Source organism: Pristiophorus japonicus, chromosome 11 (assembly GCF_044704955.1).
Source record: "Pristiophorus japonicus isolate sPriJap1 chromosome 11, sPriJap1.hap1, whole genome shotgun sequence".
Lineage (NCBI taxonomy): Eukaryota > Metazoa > Chordata > Chondrichthyes > Pristiophoridae > Pristiophorus > Pristiophorus japonicus.
The window spans coordinates 53,785,156-53,811,682 of record NC_091987.1 but is presented as its reverse complement, the minus strand read 5'-3'; the positions used below and the strand labels follow the sequence as shown (position 1 = coordinate 53,811,682).

General features: G+C 41.9%; 2 protein-coding genes across 3 annotated transcripts in view; one reads left to right on the top strand and one right to left on the bottom strand.

Moving 5' to 3' along the window:
• The window catches only part of stx19 (syntaxin 19), a 30,879-nt gene extending 16,066 nt beyond the window's left edge, over positions 1-14,813 (top strand). The window contains exon 2 of the mRNA XM_070893386.1: positions 7,107-14,813. Coding sequence (XP_070749487.1) covers positions 7,208-8,092 — 885 coding nt within the window. The 5' untranslated portion in view covers positions 7,107-7,207 and the 3' untranslated portion in view covers positions 8,093-14,813. The remainder of the gene's footprint in view (positions 1-7,106) is intronic.
• Positions 1-26,527, bottom strand: part of arl13b (ADP-ribosylation factor-like 13b) — a 129,535-nt gene that overhangs the window by 63,916 nt on the left and 39,092 nt on the right. For both annotated transcript variants that reach the window (XM_070893387.1, XM_070893388.1), the window contains exon 4: positions 25,972-26,221. In XM_070893387.1, the coding sequence (XP_070749488.1) occupies positions 25,972-26,221 (250 nt within the window). The remainder of the gene's footprint in view (positions 1-25,971; positions 26,222-26,527) is intronic.

Below are 26,527 nucleotides of genomic sequence, written 5' to 3'. Positions count from 1 at the left end.
TGATAAATACTTTTCAGAAACTTGGGCTACTGAGGGGAAACGGGAATGTCACACTACACAGGGAGATTACCAAACACTTGTCATAGAGTTACATCCGGTCATGAATCACTTGCCTTACTGATGATTTGAGTTTCTGGTTTTTAAGTGAACATGTACTAGTGAGGAGCAGGGGGGTGGAGAGAGGAAGATCATTACAGCAAGCAGAAACCAAGGTAGTGAAGTGCCTCCCAAGTACTTTTATTTGGCATTAGTGCTGTCGGCTTTAACGAGCATGATCTGAGAGTATAACTCAAACAAGTTCTAAAATTAACATGATCATTAACTGCAAGGATGCTGCATCACTTTAAAGTTTAATTTTGAAATAACAGAATCATAATCCACAGCACAGAAGTCATTTGGCCCATCATACCTGTGCCAACTGGAGCTATCCAGTCGAATTCCATTTCCATGCCTTTTTAGTATTTTTTTATGTCCTTCCCTTCAAATACCCATCCACTTCCTTTTAAATGATGCATCACCTCAGCCTCAATATCCACTTGTGGAAAAGCATTCCATGTTCAAATAAATTTGTATATAAAAAATTTTCTAACTTCCCTCTTCATTTTTCCAACGATAATTCTGAATTTATGCCCTGGTTACCGAGTGCAAACAATCTTTCACTATTTTTATCCTCTCCAAATATTTTGGGCTAGAAATTGCCCTCCACCCCAAATGGGCCGCTAATTCGAATTAAGTGAATATTCTCCGCCCAAATCCATGGAGCGGAGAATAAAGGGAAATTAGCCTCTAACTTTTTTTTAAATCGTTGTGACGGTGTTTGGAGTAGCTGAGGGGCTGAAGTGTGTCGGGAGCTGGGTGGAGGGCAGGCGGTGTCATCGGCGCCGCGCTGAGCAAGTCAGCGTGACGTGGACATGACACATTGCACTGACGTGAAGCAATGTCCCTCTCCTTCAGTTAAAGGGAAGGGCCACTGCGAGCTCTGCAGCCACTTTAGTGGCGCCCACTGGACCACCAGGGAGGACTTCGGCCAGGCCAGCGGCCTGGAACCTAAGAGGGGGATAGGCTGCCTGTTGGTGGCCCGGCTGAACTCGCGGCCGCCACTGTCGGGCCGACTTCAGAGTCAGCCGACAATTAATATAAACTGGCGGCCGCAGCAGTGCAATGTGTTTAAGGGTGGACGTGCTGCTTCCCACCGAGAAAACCGGTCAGGGGCACCGAATGGCAGCGGTTCGGCTCTCGCAGGGCGGAAAGGGGTCACTGCCGGGCGGTAAGAGGGCGGCAATGGACCTTAAAGAGTGGAACAATTTCGGCCCCGGTGTGTGTTGGGACAGATATTGCAGTGTCTTTGCCCATGTACACTCGCTCAGCATACGCCTTTCTAATCCTTCTGAAAGGCCCCGCAACTTCCGGGTTTCCACATGCGCGAAAACCCGGAACTTGCAATCTGTCAAGGTATACCATGATAGATCATACGAACCGACTGGAAAATCACTGGCCCAGAGTTGAGCTATTTGCCCAACTGCCCACAAAATTCTTCAGGGCTGGCAAAAGCTAGCATGAGGCCTGCAGTGAGGTCATCAACGCAAGGGTTATTATAAAACTTAAATAAAAATGTTAAAATAAAAAATACACAAACACTTAAAATTAGTTTATGCAAATATTGGCCCAGATTAAAATGTTTAAAATTACTTTTCAAAAGTAAAATTTTTATTGTATTTGGTGAAGGGACTTTCAATTATATTTGAAAATTAGACCATTTATAATCATTTGAATTGTCTAAATTGTTTAATTATTTGGAGATTCCATTGCACGTCATTAGTGGATTCTATTCGGAAATACCTACAATGGAATCCTCCTTTGTGATTAGAGGACCTGGCCCACGTGATCGCAGAGACGCTTCCGAACTGCCTGCGTCCCTTGGATCTGCCGCTGGCGTACACCTGGAGGCCAGAGACCCGAACTCGCCTCAGCCCAAGAGCCTGGAGGCAAGTTCGGAAATTTTTGCGGGTCGGAGACGTACCCCGGAGGTGCATTTTCAGGGCCGTTGTAAACATTTATTAGACCCCACCCCCAATCTTCTCTGTTCAAGTGAAAATACCTACAATTTTTTTTTGAGCCCACATAACTATAACCTCACCTCCAGTATATCATACTAGTGCTTCTTTACTGTATGCTGAACCACACACAATAATCCAACTGTGGCCTAACCAATGTCTTGTACAAATTTACCACCACCATACTTTTGTACTCCTTTGTATAAAACAAACATTTTTCATTTTTTATAAATACAGCTTTTTCTACTTGTACTCTCTTTCTCTTCCCCCCCCATCCCCCCAAAAAAAAATCAAATCGCAAGACACTTAAACTATCAAACCGCTGCAAAAGAATTAATAAAAACTTTAACTTACCTTTTTTGCAGGTCTTCATACCTACCGCTGTTCCAAGGGCTACAACGCAGGTTTTTCCCATGCGCTTTTTTTTCTTACTAACTACGGGTCACCACTGAGCCAAATAGGTTTCCAGATTCAGGACGCGGATTTCATCTCCAAAATCCGGAAATACGTTCCGAAATCTGGAACGGTCTCGGTCCCAAGCTTTCCGGATTTGGGAGGTCGCACCTGTATTGCAAAATACAAGTTCGACCTCAGAAATCCAGAAATCTTGGGACGGAGGCCGTTCTGGATTTCGGAACATATCTCCGACATCCCGAATGCTGAAATGTCCAGGCCGAGGTTCGGGTATTTCTGGATTTCGGAACCCTTCGGCTGGCCATATTCTGGACGAAAAAAACTGCCCAAGAAAAACCTGTGTTGAAACTCAAGTATAGCAGTTAGTATGAAGACCTGCAAAAAAGTTAAGTTAAAGTTTTTATTTTTTAATTCTTTTGCAGCGATTAGATGGTTAAGTGTCATGTGAATAGATAAGAACACAAGAAATAGGAGCAGGAGTAGGCCATTTAATAAGATCATGGCTGATCTGATCATGGACTCAGTTCCACTTCCCTGCCCGCTCCCCATAACCCTTTATTCCCTTATCGCTCAAAAATCTGTCTATCTCAACCTTAAATATATTCAATGACCCAGCCTCCACAGCTCTCTGGGGCAGAGAATTCCATAGATTTACAACTCTGAGGGAAGAAATTCCTCCTCATTTCAGTTTTAAATGGGCGGCCCCTTATTCTGAGATTATGACCTCTAGTTTTAGTTTCCCTCTGAGTGGAAACATACTCTCTGCATCCAACTTTTCAAGTCCTCTCATTATCTTATATGTTTCGATAAGATCACCTCTCATTCTTCTGAACTCCAATGTGTATAGTCGCAAACTACTCAACCTATCTTAAGTCAATCCCCTCATCTCTGGAATCAACCTAGTGACTCTTCTCTGAACAGCCTCCAATGCAAGTATACCCTTCCTTAAATACGGAGACCAAAACTGCACACAGTACTCCAGGTGTAGTCTCATCAATACCCTATACAGTTGTAGCAGGACTGCTCTGCTTTTGTACTCTAACCCCCTTGCAATAAAGGCCAATATTCCATTTGCCTTCCTGATTACTTGCTGTACCTGCATACTAACTTTTTGTGCTTCATGCACAAGGACCCTCTATACTGCAACACTTTGCAATTTTTCTCCATTTAAATTATAGTTTGCTTTTTTATTTTTTCTGGCAAAGTGGATAACCTCACATTTTCCTACATTATACTCCATCTGCCAATTTTTTGCCCACTCACTCAGCCTGTCTATATCCCTTTGCAGAGGTTTTGTGTCCTCCTCAGAATTTGCTTTCCCACCCATCTTTGTACCATCAGTAAACTTGGCTACATTACACTTGGTCCCTTCATGTAAATTTTTATTTTTTACAATTTATTTTGGTGTGTGTGGTGGCGGTGGGGGGCTGGGGGGGGGGGGGGGGGGGCGGGCGGGAGTATTTATTGTTGCGAAAAAAACCTGTTTGGCTCAGTGATGACCCATAGTTAGGTAGAAAAAAAAACTGCTGGGAGAAACCTGCATTGCAGCCATTCGGACAGCAGTAAGTTTTAACTTTTTTTTAAATTCTTTTTCAGCGATTCAATAGTGAAGTGTCTTGTGAACGTTTTGTGATTTTTTATTTTTGCAATTTTGTGTGTGTGTGTTTTCCCCCCTCCCAAGGCCCAACTCTCAGCAGTAATCGGCCTCGGAGTAAAGTTGGCGAGTACCGACCGCAGTTTCCGCTGATATTTACCACTGGGCCTTTAAAAAATAGCGGAGTGATTAGCAGTATTTTTGGCAAAAAAATTCAGAAAAAATACCTTTAATCGGCATTTAAAAAAAATGCCCGGATTTTGGAACATTTTCTCCGGAAAACCTCGCCACGGATCAGCGTGATGTCCGGATTTCGGAACATTCCGGAGTTTGGAACTCCGGATTTGGGAGATTGAACCTGTATACACAACGGCACAGTACTACATACTCGCTGAGACTATAGTAAAGAATGCACTAAACAATCCAGACACATGTAGAATCACACTATCTGATGCAAAAATTGTGCACATGAACTTCATAATAGTAAATTGAACTTCATAACTACAGCGACAAAATACTGATTTTTGATCTATATTAAGGAGGGAAATTAAAAACAGTCATGGTTTCTCCCCCCCACCCCCCCCACAATTAGAAGCACAATTCTTCAGAGTGGCTCAGATATACTACGACTGATACTTTCCAAAGCTGATTTTTCTTGTTACAAGATACTGGATAACAGTTGCACAATGCCCAATTTCCTGATGCAGCATTATGGAGATCTATAATCTTGTCTCCAGACTATTCAGCTCAGCATCTGCATGGCTGGATTAACTGTAAGTCACTTGTAGTTTCGGAGTATAGTTGTAGCCCATCTTTCACATGGTACTCAATGGGCAATGTCAATTATGTAACTGATGATGGCAAATTGGGTAAAACAGTAGTGATACCCCTGTTCAAAGGCAAGACACGGCTCTACAGGGTATTTTGACTTTTCATCTTGGTCTTTGGTCTGCGTTTGACGCAGAGCTTTTCCCACAAAAAATTAGCCTTCCCATCTTGGTCCGTCAATTGTTTGACTGTTGAAGCCTCATCCACACTCTGAAAAGCATGGCTGTGGCTAGTGATAAGTAGCTCTATTTACATCCAGTAATAAGACCTTCCTGACTATAACACCAGAGTTCGGTTCAATTGTGGTGTCAAACTCAGAGCATGTACCTTTTGAGATCTCCTTAGAGCTAATTAAATCCTTCTATTATGTTCCTTTTACATTTCAGGACCAGGATATTTTGTTGAGATGTTGCAAACTAGAAAAACTCTATTTTCATTATGGCATCGGGAGATGGGATTGCAACTGGGTACAAATGGTCCATGGTGGTGCAGGTTACTCATCTATTCGAAAAAATATATTAGTAACATGTAAAATTGACTAGCCATCCGATTCGTAACCTCTGCAGGCCACAATCCACCCACCACCATTTGCAAATTTCTTAAATGTAGGTATTTATGGCTTTAATGTCTTGGCCATCCGATGAACAACAGATTTGCTCTATTCCCTTAGTGGAACCAATGCTTATTGAGCCGCCCAATGCTTAAGGTGCCTTTCACACCTAGGTTACTCATTGAGTTTGACCTTGCATTCCATTTTCCTGACTGAATATGACAATGTAGCTGAACCTGACTGTGGATAAGCCATGTTAAAATTCACTCGAGGAACATGTTCCATAGTAGCACTCAGCGATTTTCATTTGTCTTTCTCCCACTCCCCAATTTTTGCTCCCCTTTTCTTGAAGTCAGAGAATCAACATTTCTTGAGCCAGTATAACATAGCCAACTGCAGAATAAAACTCCCTCTACTATGACTCAACAATGTACATTCGCCCAAATCTCAAAAATGAGCCCCGTAGTTCATGATGTAAATGATTCGATTTCTTATAGCGACCATCCTTGTGCGGCCCTTGCAAATTAATGCTAAATTGTGCTAGAAACTGTACTCACTAAGATTTGTTCTTCACCTGAAACATTAAACTCATCTATTCGCTCCACAGATGCTACTGACCTACTGAGTGCTTCCAGCATTTTCTGTTTTTTGCCCTCAACAAGAACTAGGTTGAGTGTTCCCAAATTTTTATTACTTCAAATCCTTACAATAAACAAAAGAGGAAAGTTTAATTCCCAAAGTCTAGGCTGTTTTCAAAACCAGGGCTTAGGACTGAAAAATCAGTGTGCTAATCCCACTGCACCAACCAATCCTTCCCTATTCTGTTGGAAAAATACAGGAAATAAAACAGTCAAGTTTTCTGTCGTTAAGAAACTGGGGATAAATTTTCGCAGGAATTCTGCACGAAAACCCCAGAAAAATGGCGTAAACAGAGAGAGGAGAATCCCCATGGAGACTCACCGCCTACAACTTTAGAGTGCGAAAGCAAGGTATTCATTGTATTTTAAACTGAAAATACGAAGTGCCAGATCTTGCTGGAGCAGGGCATCTCATGGCGCATCCAATTAATTAAGACTTTTTCTGCACTCATCAGCTTAAAAAATGTTTTGCGCCGTAACTTGCTGGAAGTGCGAGCTGATAACCGTGTGGTGAGGGCAACAGGGAATCTGGGACCTCAGTGACCAGTGGAACCAACAGTGTACTCTCTTTAATCAATGTGATTTAAGGATTGAGAAAGAAACAGAGAAGGAGGATCAATTAGTGGGTGAATTAGAGTCAAATCAGTTACAGAAAGTGAAATAAAGAGAGAGGTGAATAATGATTAGATTGAGAGAGAAAAAAGACAAAGGAAAAGTACTTTTATTTTTAATGACATTTTAAAATCTCCAAGAATAATTCACTACTTGAAGAAATGAGATTCCACAGTTTAAACTGCAATTTCTGGGCCAGACATTGACTGGCACTACATTGATAATTATCTGTCATTAAATTACTAGACTTAACTTTTTGTCATGAGTTTATGGGCAAATAATGTGCAAATCCAACAAGTTTTTAAAATTAGCAGGGAGGCCAAAGGTGAGATGCTGCTTGTGCAAAGAAAACTGTAAAAAAAAAATATTCAAATGGTTTGTATTTGAACTTCTGAAAATGTCTCCTTTTTACACAGATTAAAAGATGCCTGTAAAGATACAGCATCCAGGAACCTGCAAAGAAAGCAATGGTGCTAAAGGAAGATAAACCTACTGCAATAGACCATAGGTAGCCAAAATGAAGGACCGCCTTCAAGAACTTAGACAACGGGCAAAGGAGGCAGAACTGAAGAAAAACAATGACGGAGAAGAAAGCAAGCAAACAGAAGACAGTATAGTCTTTAAACAGCAGGCCATCATTTTTGAAAAGGAACCAGTCATGGAGAACTTCTTGTTGGGTGCACAGCGAATTCAAGATGAAATCAACGAACTAAACAATGATATAAAGAAACTGAGTCAACAAAGCACCACCATCATGCCCTCCACACGTCGGTTCAGCATTATAAAAAAGGACAGTTCCAACCTCATTAAAGATCTCAAAGTCCAAGCTGAGTCCATCCACAAACACTTAGATACCTTATCAAAGGACACAAAACAGTCAGAAGCAGAGGCTGGAATGGATGCAATTAACTCAAGAATGAAGAGGGCACAATATTCAATGCTGTTTAAGCAATATCTGGTAGCCATGTCAGAATTTAACACTGTTCTAACTAAAAAGCAAGAAAACTGCAAGAAATTCATTCAGCGTCAGCTTGAAGTTGTTGGAAAAGTAGTATCAGAAGAGGAGCTGAATAACATGGTTGAACATGACAAATGGAACGTTTTCAATGAGAACTTCCTCAGCGACATCAAAATTACAAAAGGACATCTGTCTGAAATTGAGTACCGCCACAAGGAGCTGATCAGCCTTGAAAATCAGATCAAAGAGTTGCAAGATCTCTTTGTGCAGATTTCACTTTTGGTGCAAGAGCAAGGGGACTTTCTGAACAACATAGAAAGGGCAGTGCTGAATACAAAAGAATACACAGAAAAGGGCAGGGACGAAATCAAACTAGCAGTAAAATACACAAAGAAAAGTGTATGCCGAAAGTTATGCTGTTGGTGTTTCCCTTGTTGCATATAATATTATCTAACTAGAGGACGAGACCGGGGAATTAGTAATGGGTAACATGGAGATGGCAGAAACTTTGAACAAATACTTTGTATCAGTGGAGAATCAAGAGGCTATTGGCGGGGAGAAACTTAACACAATCACAATCACTAAGGAGGTGGTACTCAGTGAGATAACGGGACTAAAGGCAGATAAATCCCTTGGACCTGATGGCTTGCATCCTAGGGTCTTAAGAGAAGTACCGGTAGGGATTATGGATGCATTGGTTGTAATTTACCAAAATTCCCTGGATTCTGGGGAGTTCCCAGCAGATTGGAAAACTGCAAATGTAACGCCCCTATTTAAAAAAGGAGGCAGACAAAAAGCAGGAAACTATAGACCAGTTAGCCTAACATCTGTGGTTGGGAAAATGTTGGAGTTCATTATTAAAGAAGCAGTAGCAGGACATTTGGAAAAGCAAAATTCGGTCAGGCAGTCAGCATGGATTTATGAAGGGGAAGTCATGTTTGACAAATTTGCTGGAGTTCTTTGAGGATGTAATGAACAGGGTGGATAAAGGGGAACCAGTGAATGTGGTGTATTTGGACTTCCAGAAGGCATTTGACAAGGTGCCACAGAAAAGGTTACTGCACAAGATAAAAGTTGGAGGTAATATATTAGCATGGATAGAAGATTGGCTAACTAACAGAGGAGAGAGTCTCGGGATAAATGGTTCATTCTCTGGTTGGCAACCAGTTAACTAGTGGGGTGCCGCAGGGATCAGCGCTGGGACCCCAACTATTTACAATCTATATTAACGACTTGGAAGAAGGGACTGAGTGTAACATAGCCAAGTTTGCTGATGATACAAAGATGGGAGGAAAAGCAATGTGTGAGGAGGACACAAAAAAAATCTGCAAAAGGACATAGACAGGCTAAGTGAGTGGGCAAAAATGTCAGATGGAGTATAATGTTGGAAAGTGTGAGGTCATGCACTTTGGCAGAAAAAAAATCAAAGTGCAAGTTATTATTTAAATGGAGAAAGATTGCTAAGTACAGCAGTACAGCAGGACCTGAAACACAAAAGGATAGTATGCAGGTACAGCAAGTAATCAGGAAGGCCAATGGTACCTTGGCCTTTATTGCAAAGGGGATGGAATATAAAAGCAGGGAAGTCTTGCTACAGCTATATAAGGTAGTGGTGGGGCCACACCTGGAATACTGCGTGCAGTTTTGGTTTCCATATTTACGAAAGGATATACTTGCTTTGGAGGCAGTTCAGAGAAGGTTCACTAGGTTGATTCCGGGGATGAGGGGGTTGACTTATGAAGAAAGGTTGAGTAGGTTGGCCTCTACTCATTGGAATTCAGAAGAATGAGAAGTGATTTTATCGAAACATATAAGATTATGAGGGGGCTTGACAAGGTGGATGCAGAGAGGATGTTTCCACTGATGGGGGAGACTAGAACTAGAGGGCACGATCTTAGAAATAGGGGCCGCCCATTTAAAACAGAGATGAGGAGAAATTTCTTCTATCAGAGGATTGTAAATCTGTGGAATTCACTGCATCAGAGAGCTGTGGAAGCTGGGACATTGAATAAATTTAAGACAGAAATAGAGTTTCTTAAACGATAAGGGGATAAGGGGTTATGGGGTTAAGGGTTTTATGGGGAGCGGGCAGGGAAGATCAGCCATGATCTTATTGAATGGCGGAGCAGGCTCGAGGGGCTATATGGCCTACTCCTGTACCTATTTCTTATGTTCTTATGTACAAGAACACTGTCATTTCCAGTAATAACTGCCAGCGATTTATCACTATGAAATTAAGATTACAAACACATTTTGTTACAGAATGCTGTGGCTGGAGTGCAAAAACTGTTGCTCCAAGAAACAAATTAATCTAGAGTGCGCATTTTTGCAAATTTAAGAGGGAAACAAAAAGAAAAAGGTATCGCTACATGCTAGCAATTAGGAAATAAAGATAAATTAATGAATGAACTCAATTAACAAAAAGTACTGATCAAACATGAATAGTTAGGTGATCTGTCCAATTGAGACAGGCAAGTGAACAATGAAACTCAACCTGCTATTTGGGAAGGCCTAGAAAAGTCACTGTTAATCTGACCTATCTCTGTTTGTCACTTTATTTATTTGTCAGAGAAAGTCCTAGCTCATTCTTCGGGTAACTCTGAAATCTGCAACAGTGAACATTTAGTTTTTTATATTTTGCCCTTTGTTAACCACAATATTATGGGTGTACATATCATATACATAAAAGAGAGAGCGACATCATTTCATATACCTGACAAAACAAAGTTACCATCGAAGAAAGTTGGGTGGCGAATTACTTAATACAGAAACAAATGCCCTGAATTTGTGGTCGGAGGCGTACCAGAAGTATACACCTCCGAACCGGGAAAAAAAAATCAAACGTACTTGGTGTCTCCAGAGCTTTGGGTCCTGGGCCTGCGGGCGCATGCCTACGTAAAGGCCCATGGCCAGGGTTGAACGTGGTTCGCAGGCATCCCTGGATGACGTGGGCCCAGTCAACCAATCAAAAAGGGGGATTCCTATGATGCTTATGGGGATTCCATATGGAATCCCCATAAGCATATTAGAAATCCCCAAATAAATAAGAATTCACAGCACTTAAATAAAAATAACTGATCACATGTTCAAAATTAATTAAAAGACCCTTTTAATTAAGCATTTAAAATAAATTTAAACATTTTAAAACGGGCAAAAATTTAACTAAACTAATTTTGAATGCATGTGTATATCAGTTTAAAAAAATGTATTAACATTTATTTGAACCTTTATGCTGGTAAAAGGCATTATGTCTGCTTTTAACAGGCATAAGGGTTTCATGGGCGTTGACTGGGCAAATAGCCCAACTCTGCGCTAGCAAAAGTGGTTTTGTAGCAGATGCAAAGGATCTGTCCAAGCGAAACTGGACAGATCGCAAGCTCCAAGTTTTCATCTGTGCGCAGCGAATGCGGAAACTCGAAATTTGCGGGGCCATTCTGAAAGCTTACGCTGTCAGAAGCACAGTAATTTCAGGTGCATAATTTCTCAGGAATTTTCTTTTCCTTCAATTTTAATTTCACTATAATATGATACCAAATAATGCAAAATGTTAATTCACTGCACAAGGCCAAGGTTTTAAAAAGCTGCATATTCTAAATTTAGAGCAGAAATGTGATTGTCCCACGTGCTGATAGAAACATAGAAAATAGGTGCAGGAGCAGGCCATTCGGCCCTTCGAGCCTGCACCACCATTCAATAAGATCATGGCTGATCATTCACCTCAGTGCCCCTATCCAGTTTTCTCTCCATACCCCTTGATCCCCTTAGCCGTAAGGGCCATATCTAACTCCCTCTTGAATATATCTAACGAACTGGCATCGACAACTCTCTGTGGAAGAGAATTCCACAGGTTAACAAGTTGACAGTCTGAGTGAAGAAGTTTCTCCTCATTTCGGTCCTAAATGGCTTACGCCTTATCCTTAGACTGTGACCCCTGGTTCTGGACCCCAACATCGGGAACATTTTTCCTGCATCTAACCTGTCCAGTCCCGTCAGAATTTTATGTTTCTATGAGATCCCCTCTCAATCTTCTAAACTCCAGCGAATACAGGCCCAGTCGATCCAGTCTCTCCTCATATGTCAATCCTGCCATCACGGGAATCAGTCTGGTGAACCTTCGTTGCACTCCCTCAGTAGCAAGAACGTCCTTCAAGATTATGAAACCAAAACTGAACACAATATTCCAGGTGAGGCCTCACCAAGGCTCTGTACAGCTGCAGCAAGACCTCCCTGCTCCTATACTCAAATCCCCTAGCTATGAAGGTCAACATGCCATTTGCCTTCTTCACCGCCTGCTGCAAACTTGGAGATATTACTCTCAATTCCTTCATCCAAATCATTGATGTATATTGTAAATAGCTGGGGTCCCAGCACTGAGCCCTGCGGCACCCCACTAGTCACTGCCTGCCATTCTGAAAAGGATCCATTTATCCCGACTCTCTACTTCCTGTCTGCCAACCAGTTCTCTATCCACGTCAATACATTACGCTCAATACGATGTGCTTTAATTTTGCACATGAATCTCGTGTGTGGGACCTTGTCAAAAGCCTTTTGAAAGTCCAAATAAACCACATCCACTGGTTCTCCCTTGTCCACTCTGCTAGTTACATCCTCAAAAAATTCTAGAAGATTTGTCAAGCATGATTTCCCTTTCATAAATCCATGCTGACTTCGACCGATCCGGTCACTGCTTTCCAAATGCGCTGCTATTTCATCTTTAATAATTGATTCCAACATTTTCCCCACTACTGATGTCAGGCTAACCGATCTATAATTCCCCGTTTTCTCTCTCCCTCCTTTCTTAAAAAGTGGCGTTACTTTAGCTACCCTCCAGTCCATAGGAACTGATCCAGAGTCGATAGACTGTTGGATAATGATCACCAATGCATCCACTATTTCTAGGACCACTTCCTTAAGGACTCTGGGATGCAGACTATCAGGCCCTGGGGATTTATCGGCCTTCAATCCCATCAATTTCCCTAACACAATTTCCTGACTAAAGGATTTCCTTCAGTTTCTCCTTCTCGCTAGACCCTCGGTCCTCTAGTATTTCTGGAACATTATTTGCGTCTTCCTTCATGAAGACAGAACGAAAGTATTTGTTCAATTGGCCTGCTATTTCTTTGTTCTCCGTTATAAATTCACCCGTTTCTGACTGCAAGGGACATAAGTTTGTCTTCACTAATCTTTTTCTCTTCACATATTTATAGAAGCTTTTGCAGTCAGTTTTTATGTTCCCAGCAAGCTTCCTCTCATACTCTATTTCCCCCCCCACTAAATAAACCCTTTATCCTCCTCTGCTAAATTTCTCCCAGTCCTCAGGTTTGCTGCTTTTTCTGGCCAATTCCTTAGATTTAACACTATTTGTAATTTCCCTTGTTAGCCACGGTTGAGCCACTTTCTCAGTTTTATTTTTACTCCAGACAGGGATGTACAATTGCATTTCAACAGGCTCAATCAATCACAGACTGAACGTTGGCCCTGAAATTGCGGTCGGAGGCTTCCCGTGGGCCTCCGACCACAAAAACATTTACGAATGTATCTGGTGGTCCCAGAGGAATGAACACTTGCGCTACAAGGTCTCCATGTGCAGCGCTGTATAGGGGCCCACATATTCCAGGAGCATATGTGCAGCTTGGGATCACATGGGTCGGACCAACCAATGAAAATGCTGTATCCCCATTCACAGTAATGAGAGTTCTATTTGTACGGAGATCACCATTTCTATGAATTGGATACCCCCAAAACACAAACATTTTAAATAAATAAGAAAAACACTTCTTATTCAAAATTGAATTTAATTCAATGTTTTAGATAATTTTTTAAAAAAAATATGTTTTAATAGGGGTAAAAGTAAACTTACCTTAATGGACAGGGTTTTAATATATTTATTGATAAAATTTTATTTTTCTATCTTTTAAAACTCTTACGCTGGTAAAAGCAGATATTACGCCTGCTTTTACCAGGTGTATTAGTCTGAAGGACAGTCGCTGGGCAAGTGTTGGGCAAATAGTCCAAATCTCCACCCGCGAAGGCCCTTCTCCTGGGGATGTGTTGGAACTGTCAAAAGAAATGTTGACAGTTTGCAAGTGCTGGATTTCGGCGTGTGCGCATTGCGTACAGAGAACCAGCACTTTCGGGGCCTCTACCGGTGCGTGCGCACATCATACGCGCCCATAGATACGGTGATTTTTGACACAATATCGTGAGCTGGATCTTGCTGGAGCTGGACATCTCATGGTGTGTGCCATTGGTCTTTTTTCTGCACCCTTCAGCTCAAAAAATATTTGCGCCATAACTTGCTGAAAGTGAGAGCTGATAATGAGGGCAATGGGGCATCTGTGACCTTAGTGAACAGCAGAACCAAGAGTGTATCTTCTTAACCAATGAGATTTAAGGATTACGAAAGAAACAGGAACGGCGGAGAAGGAGGATGAATTAAGGGTCAAATCAGGTACAGAAAGAGAAGAGAGGAAAAGAGAGAAATAAAAGACAGAAAGGAAAAGTAAAAAGACATTTTTAAAATCTCTGACAATAATTGACTACCTGTAGGAATGGGAGTGAACAGTTTAAATTCGTAAAAACAGGGTAGCTCATGACAAGATGCCATTTGCGCGAAGTAAATCGACCAGCAAGTTCTGGAGATACAGAATGCACGCAGATCTCTTAATCACCTGAATTTGCTGGCCAATTTGCACATTACTAACGTTGTGCCTCGCTCCAGCCCAATGTTTAGCTAAGTAAATAAAGATCAGGAGAAAGATGAAACTATAAAATGCAGTTAAAATTAAAAAAACACATTCCATAGTATTTCAGCTACATATAGGGCTGAAAAACTGCAGCCTCGCCAGGTGCATACGATGTGCGAATGTACCCAGCGAGGCCTCGCAAAAGCCAGTTCTTGGCACGCGTCGCGCATGCGCCCAGAACCGGCTTTTATGTCAAAATTTCTCAATAGATCCTACGCATCCCTGCAGGATGGACATCCACGGGGCAGAGATTGGGCTATTTCCCAATTCTTGCCCAGCGAATGTCCTTCAAACTCTTATGACTGGTAAAAGCAGGTGAATAGTTTTGAAAAGAAAAAAAATTTAAATGTAATCACTCTTTATTAAAAACCCTGTTCATTAAGGCAAGCTTATTTTTAACGCTATTAAAACAAGAAAAATTCCCAAAAATATATTTTTTTCCAAAACATTTAATTACATTCAATTTTATTCAATTTCAATTAATTTTAAATGTGAGATTTTTTTTAAAATTTATTGTGTTGTGTTTCTTGTTTTCAGGGGGTATTCTCATTGATAGTAATGGGAGCTCATAAAAACAGAGCTCCTATTACTATCAATGAGAATACTAAATAATGATTGGTATTGGTGGTCCAGGCCCGCATGATTCCAGGATACGCATTCGTATCTGGAGGACATGTTCCCATATGCTGCATAGCAAATAACGTCTGCCGACAGGAATCCTGCGTTCCTCCGGGACAACCAGGTAGATTCTTTTCCGGTCGGAGGCGTTCGTCCAAAGGAAGCCTCCAACTGTAATTTCCCCCCCCCATAGTCTACGAGGGAGTATTAAGAAACCAAATAAAATGTGATTCTATTTGTACATTGATTTTCCAATGAAATGCAATTTTTTGGGGGGGGGGGGGCGGATATAAAAAAAGTCACTCGGATTCCCTGAAAATCTGCTGTGAAACAACAAAGAATCTCTTCATTACCTCCTCGCCCCTCATTGCGGTATGGTTCCATTGGTGCAGGACACTCTCTGGTACCTACCCAAGTGGCCATTACTCACGTGTGAGTCTTCACTTTACTATTTCCATTTTGCCATGTGAGCTGCCACTCACCTTTTCTATCTTGAAATTCCCTACACAAATAGTATATTAAGACAGTGGAAATGTAGTATTAACTTTTAAAAAAAAAGTGGGTTTTAGCCCTAAATGCTAATCTATTTATTACTGACTGATAGAGCAAGTATTAATTACCTCTGCAACTTCACATATACCCCAACTGTAAAGATCCCTACAAGTTTGGCTTTATCCATACTGTATTGTGGCAGATTTATGGAAGAGGAGGTGGTTCTAATCATGATTTTACCACAATGCAATGTGTTTTGTGTCATGAAAGAAGTGATTTGTTTTTAAATTACATGGTAATTAGCTACTCGAAATTAAATGCTAAGTTTTAATTTGTTATTGTAGTCACACAATACCAAAATATGCTTACAGCATTGTACAGGGTACACCAATTTTGTAACAAAAATCACATTAGCCACTTTTGTCATTTTACTTCAAGTCATGTGTGGTCCCCATTTTATTAATCTATGGTACTGGGCTGTTGTTATCTATGCATAATGAAGTGAATTGGTTAAATTCACAGACGATAAACTGAGTGAATGTTCAGGTCAGAGGAAGCAGCCAGAAAAGGAGTTGGATAAAATCAGTAAATGGCTGAATGATGACAAATTAAATCCTAATACAGACCAATGTATAGCAGTAAATGTTTGAAGAAAAAGGGGCACCCCATGCATGTACTATGCACGGTGAAATAGTTAAAGGTGAAGTTGAAAGAAATCTGGAAGAAAGATAGTAGCCTCCACATTTAACCTGTCAAATCACAATGAAACAGCAACAAAGCAAATACAATGCTGAACGATATTGTTTGATCAATGGAGTACTAATCAGAAGATGTCATGTTAAAACTGTACAGTATTCTGATCAGACTGTACCTTCAGCATTGTGTTCAGTTTTGATCACCAAGATGTGAAGGAAATTTACAGACCATTGAGATGTTAGAGATGAGGCACAAATCTGATCCCTGACATGAAAGAATTGAGTTATGACGAAGGATTGGGGCAACTAGGCTTGTTTGCTCTGAAAGGGGGTGATTGGGAGAGAAACGGACAGAAGTACACAAGATACTAAATGGTATACTCAAGGCAAACTCAGAGCATTACTTCAAGGAAAGTCAAGACACGGGAACAAGAGAACATTAGCTAAAACTGGTGAAAGGACAATTTCAAATTTGGGTCAGAATGAACTCCAGATCACATCATAGGCAGTCCTTTGGAATCGAGGAAGACTTGCTTCCACTCCCTAAGCGAGTTCTTTGATGGCTGAACAGTCCAATACGAGAGCCACAGACCCTGTTACAGGTGGGGCAGACATTCATCGAGGGAAGGGGTGGATGGGGCTGGTTTGCCGCACGCTCCTTCCGCTGTCTCCGCTTGACCTCTTCGAGTCGCGACGCAAAGAGCGTGAAGAGCTCAACGCCCTCCCGGATGCACTTTTTCCACCTCGGACGGTCTTCGGCCAGGGTCTCCCAGGTGTCGATGGTGATGTTGCACTTTACCCGGGAGGCTTTGAGGGTATCCCTGTAACACTTCCGCTGCCCACCTTTGGCTCATTTACCATGAAGGAAATCCGCATAAAACATTTGCTTAGGGAGTCTAGTATCTGGCATGCGAACTTTGTGGCCCGCCCTGCGAAGCAGATCGAGTGTGGTCAGTGCTTCAATGCTGGGGATGTTAGCCTGGACGAGGACACTGATGTCGGTGCGCCTGTCCTCCCAAGGGATTTGCAGGATCTTGCGGAGACATCGGTGGTGATATATTGAGGTGCCGTCTATACATGAACTTAATGCAAAGAGTAATCAACTTTTGAGTGGTCTTCCAGGTGGAGTAGTGGGGTAGTGGATGTGAAAACCTGAGACTCATCAGAATACAAGGATATGATGTGTTGGGGATGGGAGCACTAATTTTTTTCCCCTCGGCAGGATGAACTAAACTAGCCCAAATGGCTTCCCTCATCTGCATTTATCTTGTAACCATGCAAACTGGACAGAGAATGTTATACCTGTACTGTAAATTAAGGACTTTTTTTCCAGTCTCCAGGTCTTCTTGCCAACAGCAGAGATGACAACATGAATTATGTAAAAGTATTGTTTCTGTCTGGGTCTAAGCATCAGTCTTGGCTCAACAGTACCACTCTCGCCTCGGAGTCAGAAGGTCTTGGGTTCAAGCCCCACTCCAGTGACTTCAGCATATAATCTATGTTGACACTACAGTGCAGTACTGAGGGAATTGTGAACTGCTGGAGGTGTCGTCTTTCGGATGCGAAGTTAAAACATGGCCCACGTCTGCCTTCTCAAATGGCCGTAAAAGATTCCATGGCACTATTCGAAGAGCAGGGGAGCTCTCCTGATGTTCTGGTCAACATTTAACCCTTAACCAACTTCATACTGCTGTTTCTGAGACCTTGCGAGCCTTGCTGTGGGATATCCTGCATTGTGCAAGGCACTAAATAAATGCAAGTTCTTTCTTTATATTTATTTAGTATTTGCAGCTGCATTTTCTCTTCTATTTATGAACCAATAAAGTTTTATTAGTGAAAATGTTCGAAACATATTCAAATATCATTCTTAGACTGAAAATTTATTTATTTTATTGAAAAGTAATTAAGGTCTGTTGATAAAAAAAAATTAAAAATTTAGTTCTAAAATTACTTTGCTGGCTTGGTAATGAACTGATTTCAACTGATCTTCAAATCTTGTTACACAAAACCACTGCAAAACTCCCATCATTTTGCTCTGCAACTTCACATTGCTGTTCACAAATGGATCAGCTGAAATTAGAATCTGAAAAAGATGGCCTTTCTTCATCAACGTGGCAACATGCTTTCAACCAAGACACTGAGCACATATTTCATCAAGAACTATTATAATAAGTTTCAAATATCTGAATCGTAACCATTAGTTAATCTCATTATAGGGTTGCTCACAGACAAAAAATAAAATCATATCGCCTGTGGACTGGGGGCCACATTGACCTTTGACCTCTGAAACCGGTTTCAAATCCGACCTAGAATAGAAATATAGAAAATAGGAGCAGTAGTAGGCCATTCGGCCCTTTGAGTCTGCACCGCCATTCAATATGATCATGGCTGATCCTCCATCAACGCCATATTCCCGCTTTTTCCCCATACCTCTTTGATGCCTTTTGTTTCTAGAAATCTATCTATCTCTCTCTAAGATATATTCAGTGACTTGGCCTCCAGAGCCTTCTGTGGTAGAGAATTCCACAGGTTCACCACCCTCTGAGTGAAAACATTTCTCTTCATCTCGGTCCTAAATTTCCTATTCAGTATCCTGAGACTGTGACCCCTTGTTCAAGACTTACCAGCCAGGGGAAACATCCTCCCCGCATCCAGTCTATCCAACCCAGTCAGAATTTTATCCATTTCAATGAGATCCCCTCTCATTCTTTGAAACTCTGGTGAATACAGACCTAGTCGACCCAATCTCTCCTCATACGACAGTCCTGCTATCCCAGGAATCAGTCTGGTGAACCTTCGCTGCACTCCCTCTATGGCAAGTATGAATGAAAGTCTCCACTGTCTGCACCATCCTATGTGAAATGAGCTTTCACATAGGCAGTCACAATCCAGTTCCTAGTGTGCGTGAGCCGACAGCACAAAATTCCCTATTTGCCACTAATTGGCAATCTCATTCAGAGGCCACAGGATGGTTGGTGTAGGAAATGGAAAAAAATACCATACTGGTACATTAGAGGGTGCTATTCTGAGATTGGGGCAGAGGAGAGAGTGTATTACTTTGCATCTGGCTGTGTTATACCTGACTTGGAAATAAAGGATTCTGAAACTCAGGTGGGGTGGTAATTTTAACCTAATCCACTCGGCAGGAAAATGAAGTGATCAGATCAGCTGCCTGTTTTACTCCCTGCCCGATTTTACTTTCCACTGTGGAAATGCAAGGGCTGGGAGAAAGCAGAACAATGGAATCTGGGGTTAGCATGTGGGAGGATGGAGGAGGAAGAGTTGTGGTTGAGAAGGGTGTATGTGTGCTGGGAGTCATTTTTTAAAGAATTAATTCTTGGGATGTGGGCATCTATGGCAAGACCAGCATTTATTGCTTTTCATTTTTCGAAATGGTGGTGGTGGGCCTTCTTGAACTACACGAGTCTGAGCCAAGTGCTCTCACGCCCAGACCACAATCTCATCCTCCCCCTAAAAGAGTAAAGTAGGCTGCGTATTCCAAGATTTTCAATCGTGTATCATAACATTAACAAAAAGTCAAAATAATATTGCATTTAGACAATCGTATTGTCTGCACTTCTGCACAATGTTGCCTTTAAGTTGCGCAGCCGTTCCGCACTCTGCAGCTCCTGTGCAGCCAGCTCATCGTCTTTTAAATAAGAAAGCATGCATGCGCGGTATTATGAATGGGCCGTTCAGCCCCTTAAAAGGGGCCGCGCACTCAAAAAAATTTGAAGGGAACCTTGCATCTGTACATTTTTTTCTTGGATTCTACTTTACAATAACCATCATAACTTTAGTCCACATCTACTGGAAAAACCATGGACCATAATTTGCTGTAGTAGGTCATCTAATGGCGTTTGCCTTTAGTTAGACTTTCCCGTGGGCATTTAGGTTTTCACACTTTTCGCATGGCAAGAGCCAATAACATTGCAGCAAGGAAACCAGGCATCTGGGACCCAAGTGAATAGACAAGCAACAGTGTATCTTTTTAACCAATCAGATTGAAGAATTGTGAAATTAACAGCACAAGGACTGAGAAGGAAGCATAAATTAGAGTGGGTGAATTCAATGCCAAATTAGTAGAAAGTGAAATAAAGAGGAAAAGAAAGATTGATTAACATTTTTAAAGTCTCCAACATTAAAATTTGGAGGAATGAGACTCTACATTTGTAACAGTTAATTTTCAGTACGAGAGAGGTCGATTAGCAGTAACTAACACTTGTCACCTTGTTCAAGCTCAGGTTTTGGAGTCTGAGCAGCAGCTGGCGTCACTGCAGTGCATCCGTGAGGTTGAGAGCTATGTGACACTGGGAATAATCCAGGGTTTACTACCATTGGAGGTTCTGTTTTTTTAAATCTATTTCCTAGCTCGCTAAAATCTGCCTGCAGGACCTCATCCATCTTTCTATTTATGTAGTTTGTACTGATATGGAACACAACCTCTGGCTGTTTTCCCTCCCCCCCACCCAATGTTTTGCAGCTGCTCAGTGACATCCTTGCAGGAAGTGGTCACCCTGCAGTGTAAGAGTACCGACAGAGAAGAAATGAGTGACTGCCAAACAGACAAGGAGGACCAGGTAGGTAGTGCAGGAGTCCCGAGTGCATCTCGCTCTCCAATAAGAATACTGGTAAGGGAGAAGTTTCCTCTGGGGACTACAGCCAGAGCCAAGTCCACAGCACCACAGGTGGCTCAGCTGTACAGAAAGGAGGAGAAAGATCCAGAAAACAATAGTGATAGGAGATTCAATAGTTAGGGGAACAGACAGGCATTCAAGGATGTCACTGAGCGGCTGCAGAACATTCTGAGGGGGTGGGGAGGGGGGGGGGGGTGGGGTGAACAGCCAGAGGTTGTGGTCCAAATCAGTACCAATTACAAAGGTGGAAAGAGGGATGAGGTCCTGCAGGCAGAGTCTAAGGAGCGAGGAAAGAAATTAAAAAGCAGGACAAAAAGGTAGTAATCTCTGGATTACTCCCGGTGCCACGAGCTATCGAGTATAGAAATAAGAGGATGGTGCAGGAGGGAGGGCTTCAGATTCCTGGGACCTTGGGACCAGTTCTAGGGGAGGTGGGACCTGTACAGGCCAGATGGGTTGCATCTCATCAGAGCTAGAACCGGTATCCTCTCATTTGGGGGAGGGGGGGGGGGGGGGGGGGAGCTTGCTCGTGCTGTTGAGGAGGGTTTAAATTAATGTCAGGAGGATGGGCACCAGAACATAGCATTATAAAGGAGAAACAGAGTGCACAAAGGATTGGGCAAGACAGTTAACACTAGAGTAAGAAATAGTAAGATATTTGGTGGGGTCAGGCTAAGAGAATACAAGGTCTAAGATAGGTTTACAGTGCACTTGCGTAAACGCACAAAGCATAGTAAAAAAAGTTGGTGAGCTGCAGGCCAAATAGCCGCATGGGAATATAATGTTGTAGCAATAACAGAGACCTGGCTCAAAAAAAGGACAAGATTGGGTTCTAAATATTCCTGGATACAAGGTGTTCAGGAAAGAAAGAAGATGGGGTGGCAGTATTGGTTGAGGAGAATGTTAGTGGTGGAGAGAGAGGATATCCTGGAGGGGTCAAAGACAGAATCTATTTGGTTAGAGTGAAAAAATAATAGAGATGCCATTACACTACTAGGTGTATTCTATAGGCCACCAACTAGTGGGAAAAATAGAGGAGCAAATTTGCAGGGAAATTACCGAGAGGTGCAAGAACTAGAGAGTAATGATAATGGAGATTTCAGTTATCCTAATATAGACTGGGATAGTAATAGTGCAAAGGTCAGAGAGCAGAAAGAATTTCTGAAGTGTGTTCAGGAGAACTTTCTTGATCAGTACTTTTCCAACCCAATGTGGAAGAAGGTAATGCTGGATCTGGTTCTGGGGAATGAGATGGGTCAAGTGAAGCAAGCATAAGTAGGGGAACATTTAGGGAGCAATAATCATAGTATCATAAGGTTTAGATTAGCTATGGAAAAGGACAAGGAGCAATTTAGCATAAAAATACTTTGTTGCACGAAGGCAAATTTCAGTGAGTTGAAAATGGATCTGACCCGGGTAAATTGGAATCAAAGATTGGCAGGCAAAACTGTAATCAAACAATTTGCTGCCTTTAAAGAGATAGTTCACGAACAGTCGAGGTATATTCCCATGAGGGGGAAAGGTAGGGCAACTAAAGCCAGAGTTCCCCAAATGACAAAAGAGCTAGAGAGTAAGATGAAGCAGAAAAAGAGCACACGAGAGAGGTTAGGTTCAGAATCAGGATGAATATAGAAAGGTCAGAGGGAAAGTGAAAAAGAAAATAAGAGGGGCAAAGAGACAATACAAGAATAGATTGGCAGCTAACATAAAAGGTAATTCAAAAGTCTTCTATAGGCATATAAATAATAAACAGATAGCAAGAGGTGGGGTGGGACCGATTAGGGACCAAAAAGGAGACCTACGCATGGAGGCAGAGGGGGTGGCTGACGTACTAAATGAGTAATTTGCATCTATCTTCACCAAGGAAGTAAATGCTGCCAAAGTCAGTGAAAGAGGACGTAGTGGAGATATTGGAGGAGATAAAAATTGATAAAGGGGAGATACTGGAAAGGCTGTCTGTACTTAAAGTTGATAAGTCACCCAGACCGGATGGGAAGCATCCTGAGGGAAGTTGAGGAAATCGCGGAGGTACTGGCCATAATTTTCCAATCCTCCTTAGATACGGGGATGGTGCCAGAGAACTGGAGAATTGCAAATATTACACCCTTGTTCAAAAAAGTGTGCAAGAATAAAGCCAGCAACTACAGGCCAGTCAGTTTAACCTCAGTAGTGGGGAAACTTTTAGAAACAATAATCAGGGACAAAGTTAACAGTCACTTGGAGAAGTGTGGATTGATTAAGGAAAGACAGCACAGATTTGTTAAAGGCAAATCATGTTTAACTTGATCAAGTTTTATGATGAGGTAACAGAGAGAGTTGATGAGGGCAATGTGGTTGACGTGATGTCAAAAGGCGTTTGATAAAGTGCCACATAATAGGTTTACCAGTAAAGTTGAAGTCCATGGAATAAAAGGGACAGTGGCAGCATGGATACAAAATTGGCTAAGTGACAGGAAACAGAGAGTAGTGGTGAACGGATGCTTTTCGGACTGGAGGAAGGTAGAGTGGTGTTCCCCAGGGATCGGTACTAGGCCACTGCTTTTCTCAATATATATTAATAACTTGGATGTATAGGGCACAATTTCAAAATCTGCAGATGACAAAACTTGAAAGTATAGTGAACAGCGAGGAGGATACCGATAGACTTCAAGAAGATATAGACAGGCTGGTGAAATGGGCGGACACGTGGCAGATGACATTAAATGCAGAAAACTGTGAAGTGATATATTTTGGTAGAAAGAGCAAGGAGAGGCAATATAAACTAAAGGGTACAATCATAAAGGGGGTGCAAGAAGAGAGAGATCTGGAGGTATATGTGCACAAATCGTTGAAGATGGCAGGGCATGTTAAGAAAGCGGTTAAAAAAACATGCGGGATCTTGCACTTCATAAATACATGCAGAGAGTACAAAAGCAAGGAAGTTATGATGAACCTTTATAAAACACTGGTTCGGCCTCAACTGGAGTATTGTGTCCAATTCTGGGCACCGTACTTTAGGAAGGATGTGAAGGCCTTAGAGAGGGTGCAGAAAAGATTTACAAGAATGATTTCAGTGATAAGGGACTTCAGTTATGTGCATAGACTAGAGAAGCTGGGGTTGTTCTCCTTAGGAGCAGAGAAGGTTGAGAGGAGATTTGATAGAGGTGTTCAAAATCATGAGGAGTCCAGACAGAGTAGAGAGAAACTGTTCCCTTTGGCAGAAGGGTCAAGAACCAGAGGACACAGATTTAAGGTGATTGACAGAAAAACCAAAGGCGACATGAGGATAAACTTTTTTTTTTTAATGTGAGTGGTTAGGATCAGGAATTCATTGCATGAAAGGGTAGTGGAGGCAGACTCAATCATGGCTTTCAAAAAGGGAATTAGATAAGTACCTGAAGGAAAAAAAAATTAAGGGCTACGAGGAAAGGGATGAGCTGAAGTGCTCTTGCAGAGAGGCGGCACAGGCTCGATGAGCCAAATGGCTTCCTTCTGTGCTGTAAACATTCTATGATTAAAATGGTACTTCAGTCTTGAAATGGCACAGACTTTGAAATGATAAAACTTAACTTTCTGAAGCGAGTTTAGTTTGTATCTACATGCAAATACAGCAACTTCACACCATTCAATCCATTTCAAATGGTGATCCAGACAGCAAGAAGCCATTTTAGCAAAGGTAATGGAGGAGTGGGGCAACTCGGATCACAACTTTTCGATATCCGTTTATCGGGCATCTGCACCTCACCTGAGGTTGCTCTATCATTTGCGTATAAAAACCGGCGAGTGCCATTAGCCATAGTTATTTTGAGAGCAAATTCTGGCCCATAATTTCCTATCTATTTCAAATCTATTGCATTGTCTTGCTCCTGTATAGAAACTGAACTCCTGTTGTGGTTCTACTGCTGCACTGCAGTGCCACCTATTGACGGATATCTTGTCGTCTTCGCCTTCTTAGGCGATCCCTTGTATCGAGGATGACTTGCTTCCACACCAAAAAGGGATGAATTCACAGGTGTTTCGATGAAAGACCTGATATTCCAGGTCCCGAATTACATGTTGAAGGGTGGAAGATGCCGGTGCGTGGATTTTTTGAATGAGTGGTGGCCATTGCACACCAGCCACCACATGGGCTTAACAGAGCTAGGTCTTAGTCCAGTGGCAAGGATTAACCAAGACGACTGGAGACTAGCTCTGCTGCACAGACCCAATACACACACATATCACAGTGTGGGCTGGCCCATGCTGCCCCAGGGCCCACATAACGTCGCTCTACCATCTCTCGCCGCTCCTGCCCAAGCTCCAATCACCGACCTGGATTATAGTGACGTCCAATCCAGTCGCCCTCTTCACTGCCATCATCCTCTTGCACCAGCTCGCGCTGCTCCCTGCAGTGGTATACCACCACGCCATATCCAGGGTCCACTCGCGAGGATCTCTGCATTACATACCTTCAATGGGAAATTTTAGCTATACCTAGTATTGTAACAACTTAAAAATTACTTTAGTGGTTATTTTTTTGAGAGGATGCACAACCTATTTTGAGCTGGAAGTGTTGATTGGAGGTGGGGCAGTTTAATTTGCATCTTTGTCCATAAACAGCTCATCATCATCATCATGTCGGGATTGAATGGCCAGACATCGCAGTCTTGTAATATGTTGATATATGAAAGACCATCTCCCTTTGTAGTGGAACCTATCAACAGTGATTTCTATTGGCTCAGAGCGATCAGATCAGGTGGGTAGGATTATTATTTCTTGTGCTTATCATAAGAGTAGAAAGGTTTACTTTCCGTGCAGCAATGCTATCCCAGATAGTATGAATCTCCCTCTTTAATACAGGTTCTTAAATCTGAAAGGTAAAGTCCAACAGACTGGTTATAATAATCCAATCCTGGGCTTTTCTACTTCTGCACATCCTAGAACCATTCACTTTAATAGGCAGAAAATTGTGGGATGGTGAGCACAAAAGCAGAATACACTGGCCCAAGTGTTTATCTACTCGAGATCCAGTTTTGCATTAATGGAAGACCTGTGGTGTTGCACTGTACAAGATTATTATTTTTACTATTTTATTAATGCATATATTGGTATTGGACAAGATAAATACTACATCTGCATGCAATATATTTTGTTCTATGTTCAGAGGAGATACTTACACTAGTACAGGTTTCCCTGAAATCCTTGGATGCCTTATGACCTCGGCAACAATATCTTTGGCTTCTTCTATTCGATCAACATCACTGGAATCCACAACAAAAATAACACCAAAGGCCTCAGCATAATAGTTCTTCCAGATACCTCGAATTCTTTTCCCTCCACCCAAATCAAAGATGGTGACTTCAAACTTGTCCTGTTTTAGATCAATTTTCGAAAAACCCACTGTAGGAGCTATATCTTCTGGAGACTCTGCAAAAGAAAAGATACAAAACAGAAGAGATATATACATACTCATTGGGAGGGCAGAGACTGAGGATTGATATGGACGGTTACTGGAAACATTCAACCACCACTAATACATTTGTCAATATTTTAAATTTATTTCTCTGGTACAGGACTGACCCCAAGTGGAGTCTTACATATAGGGTTGGATTTTCGGCTTTGCCGTCTTCACGGCGAAAACGGAGGCGGGGCAGGAATTTTACCGCCCGATTAACGTGTGCGCTTTGTGAAGCAACTTTTGTAATTTGGGCCTTTAGTGCAAAGGGAGGCAGT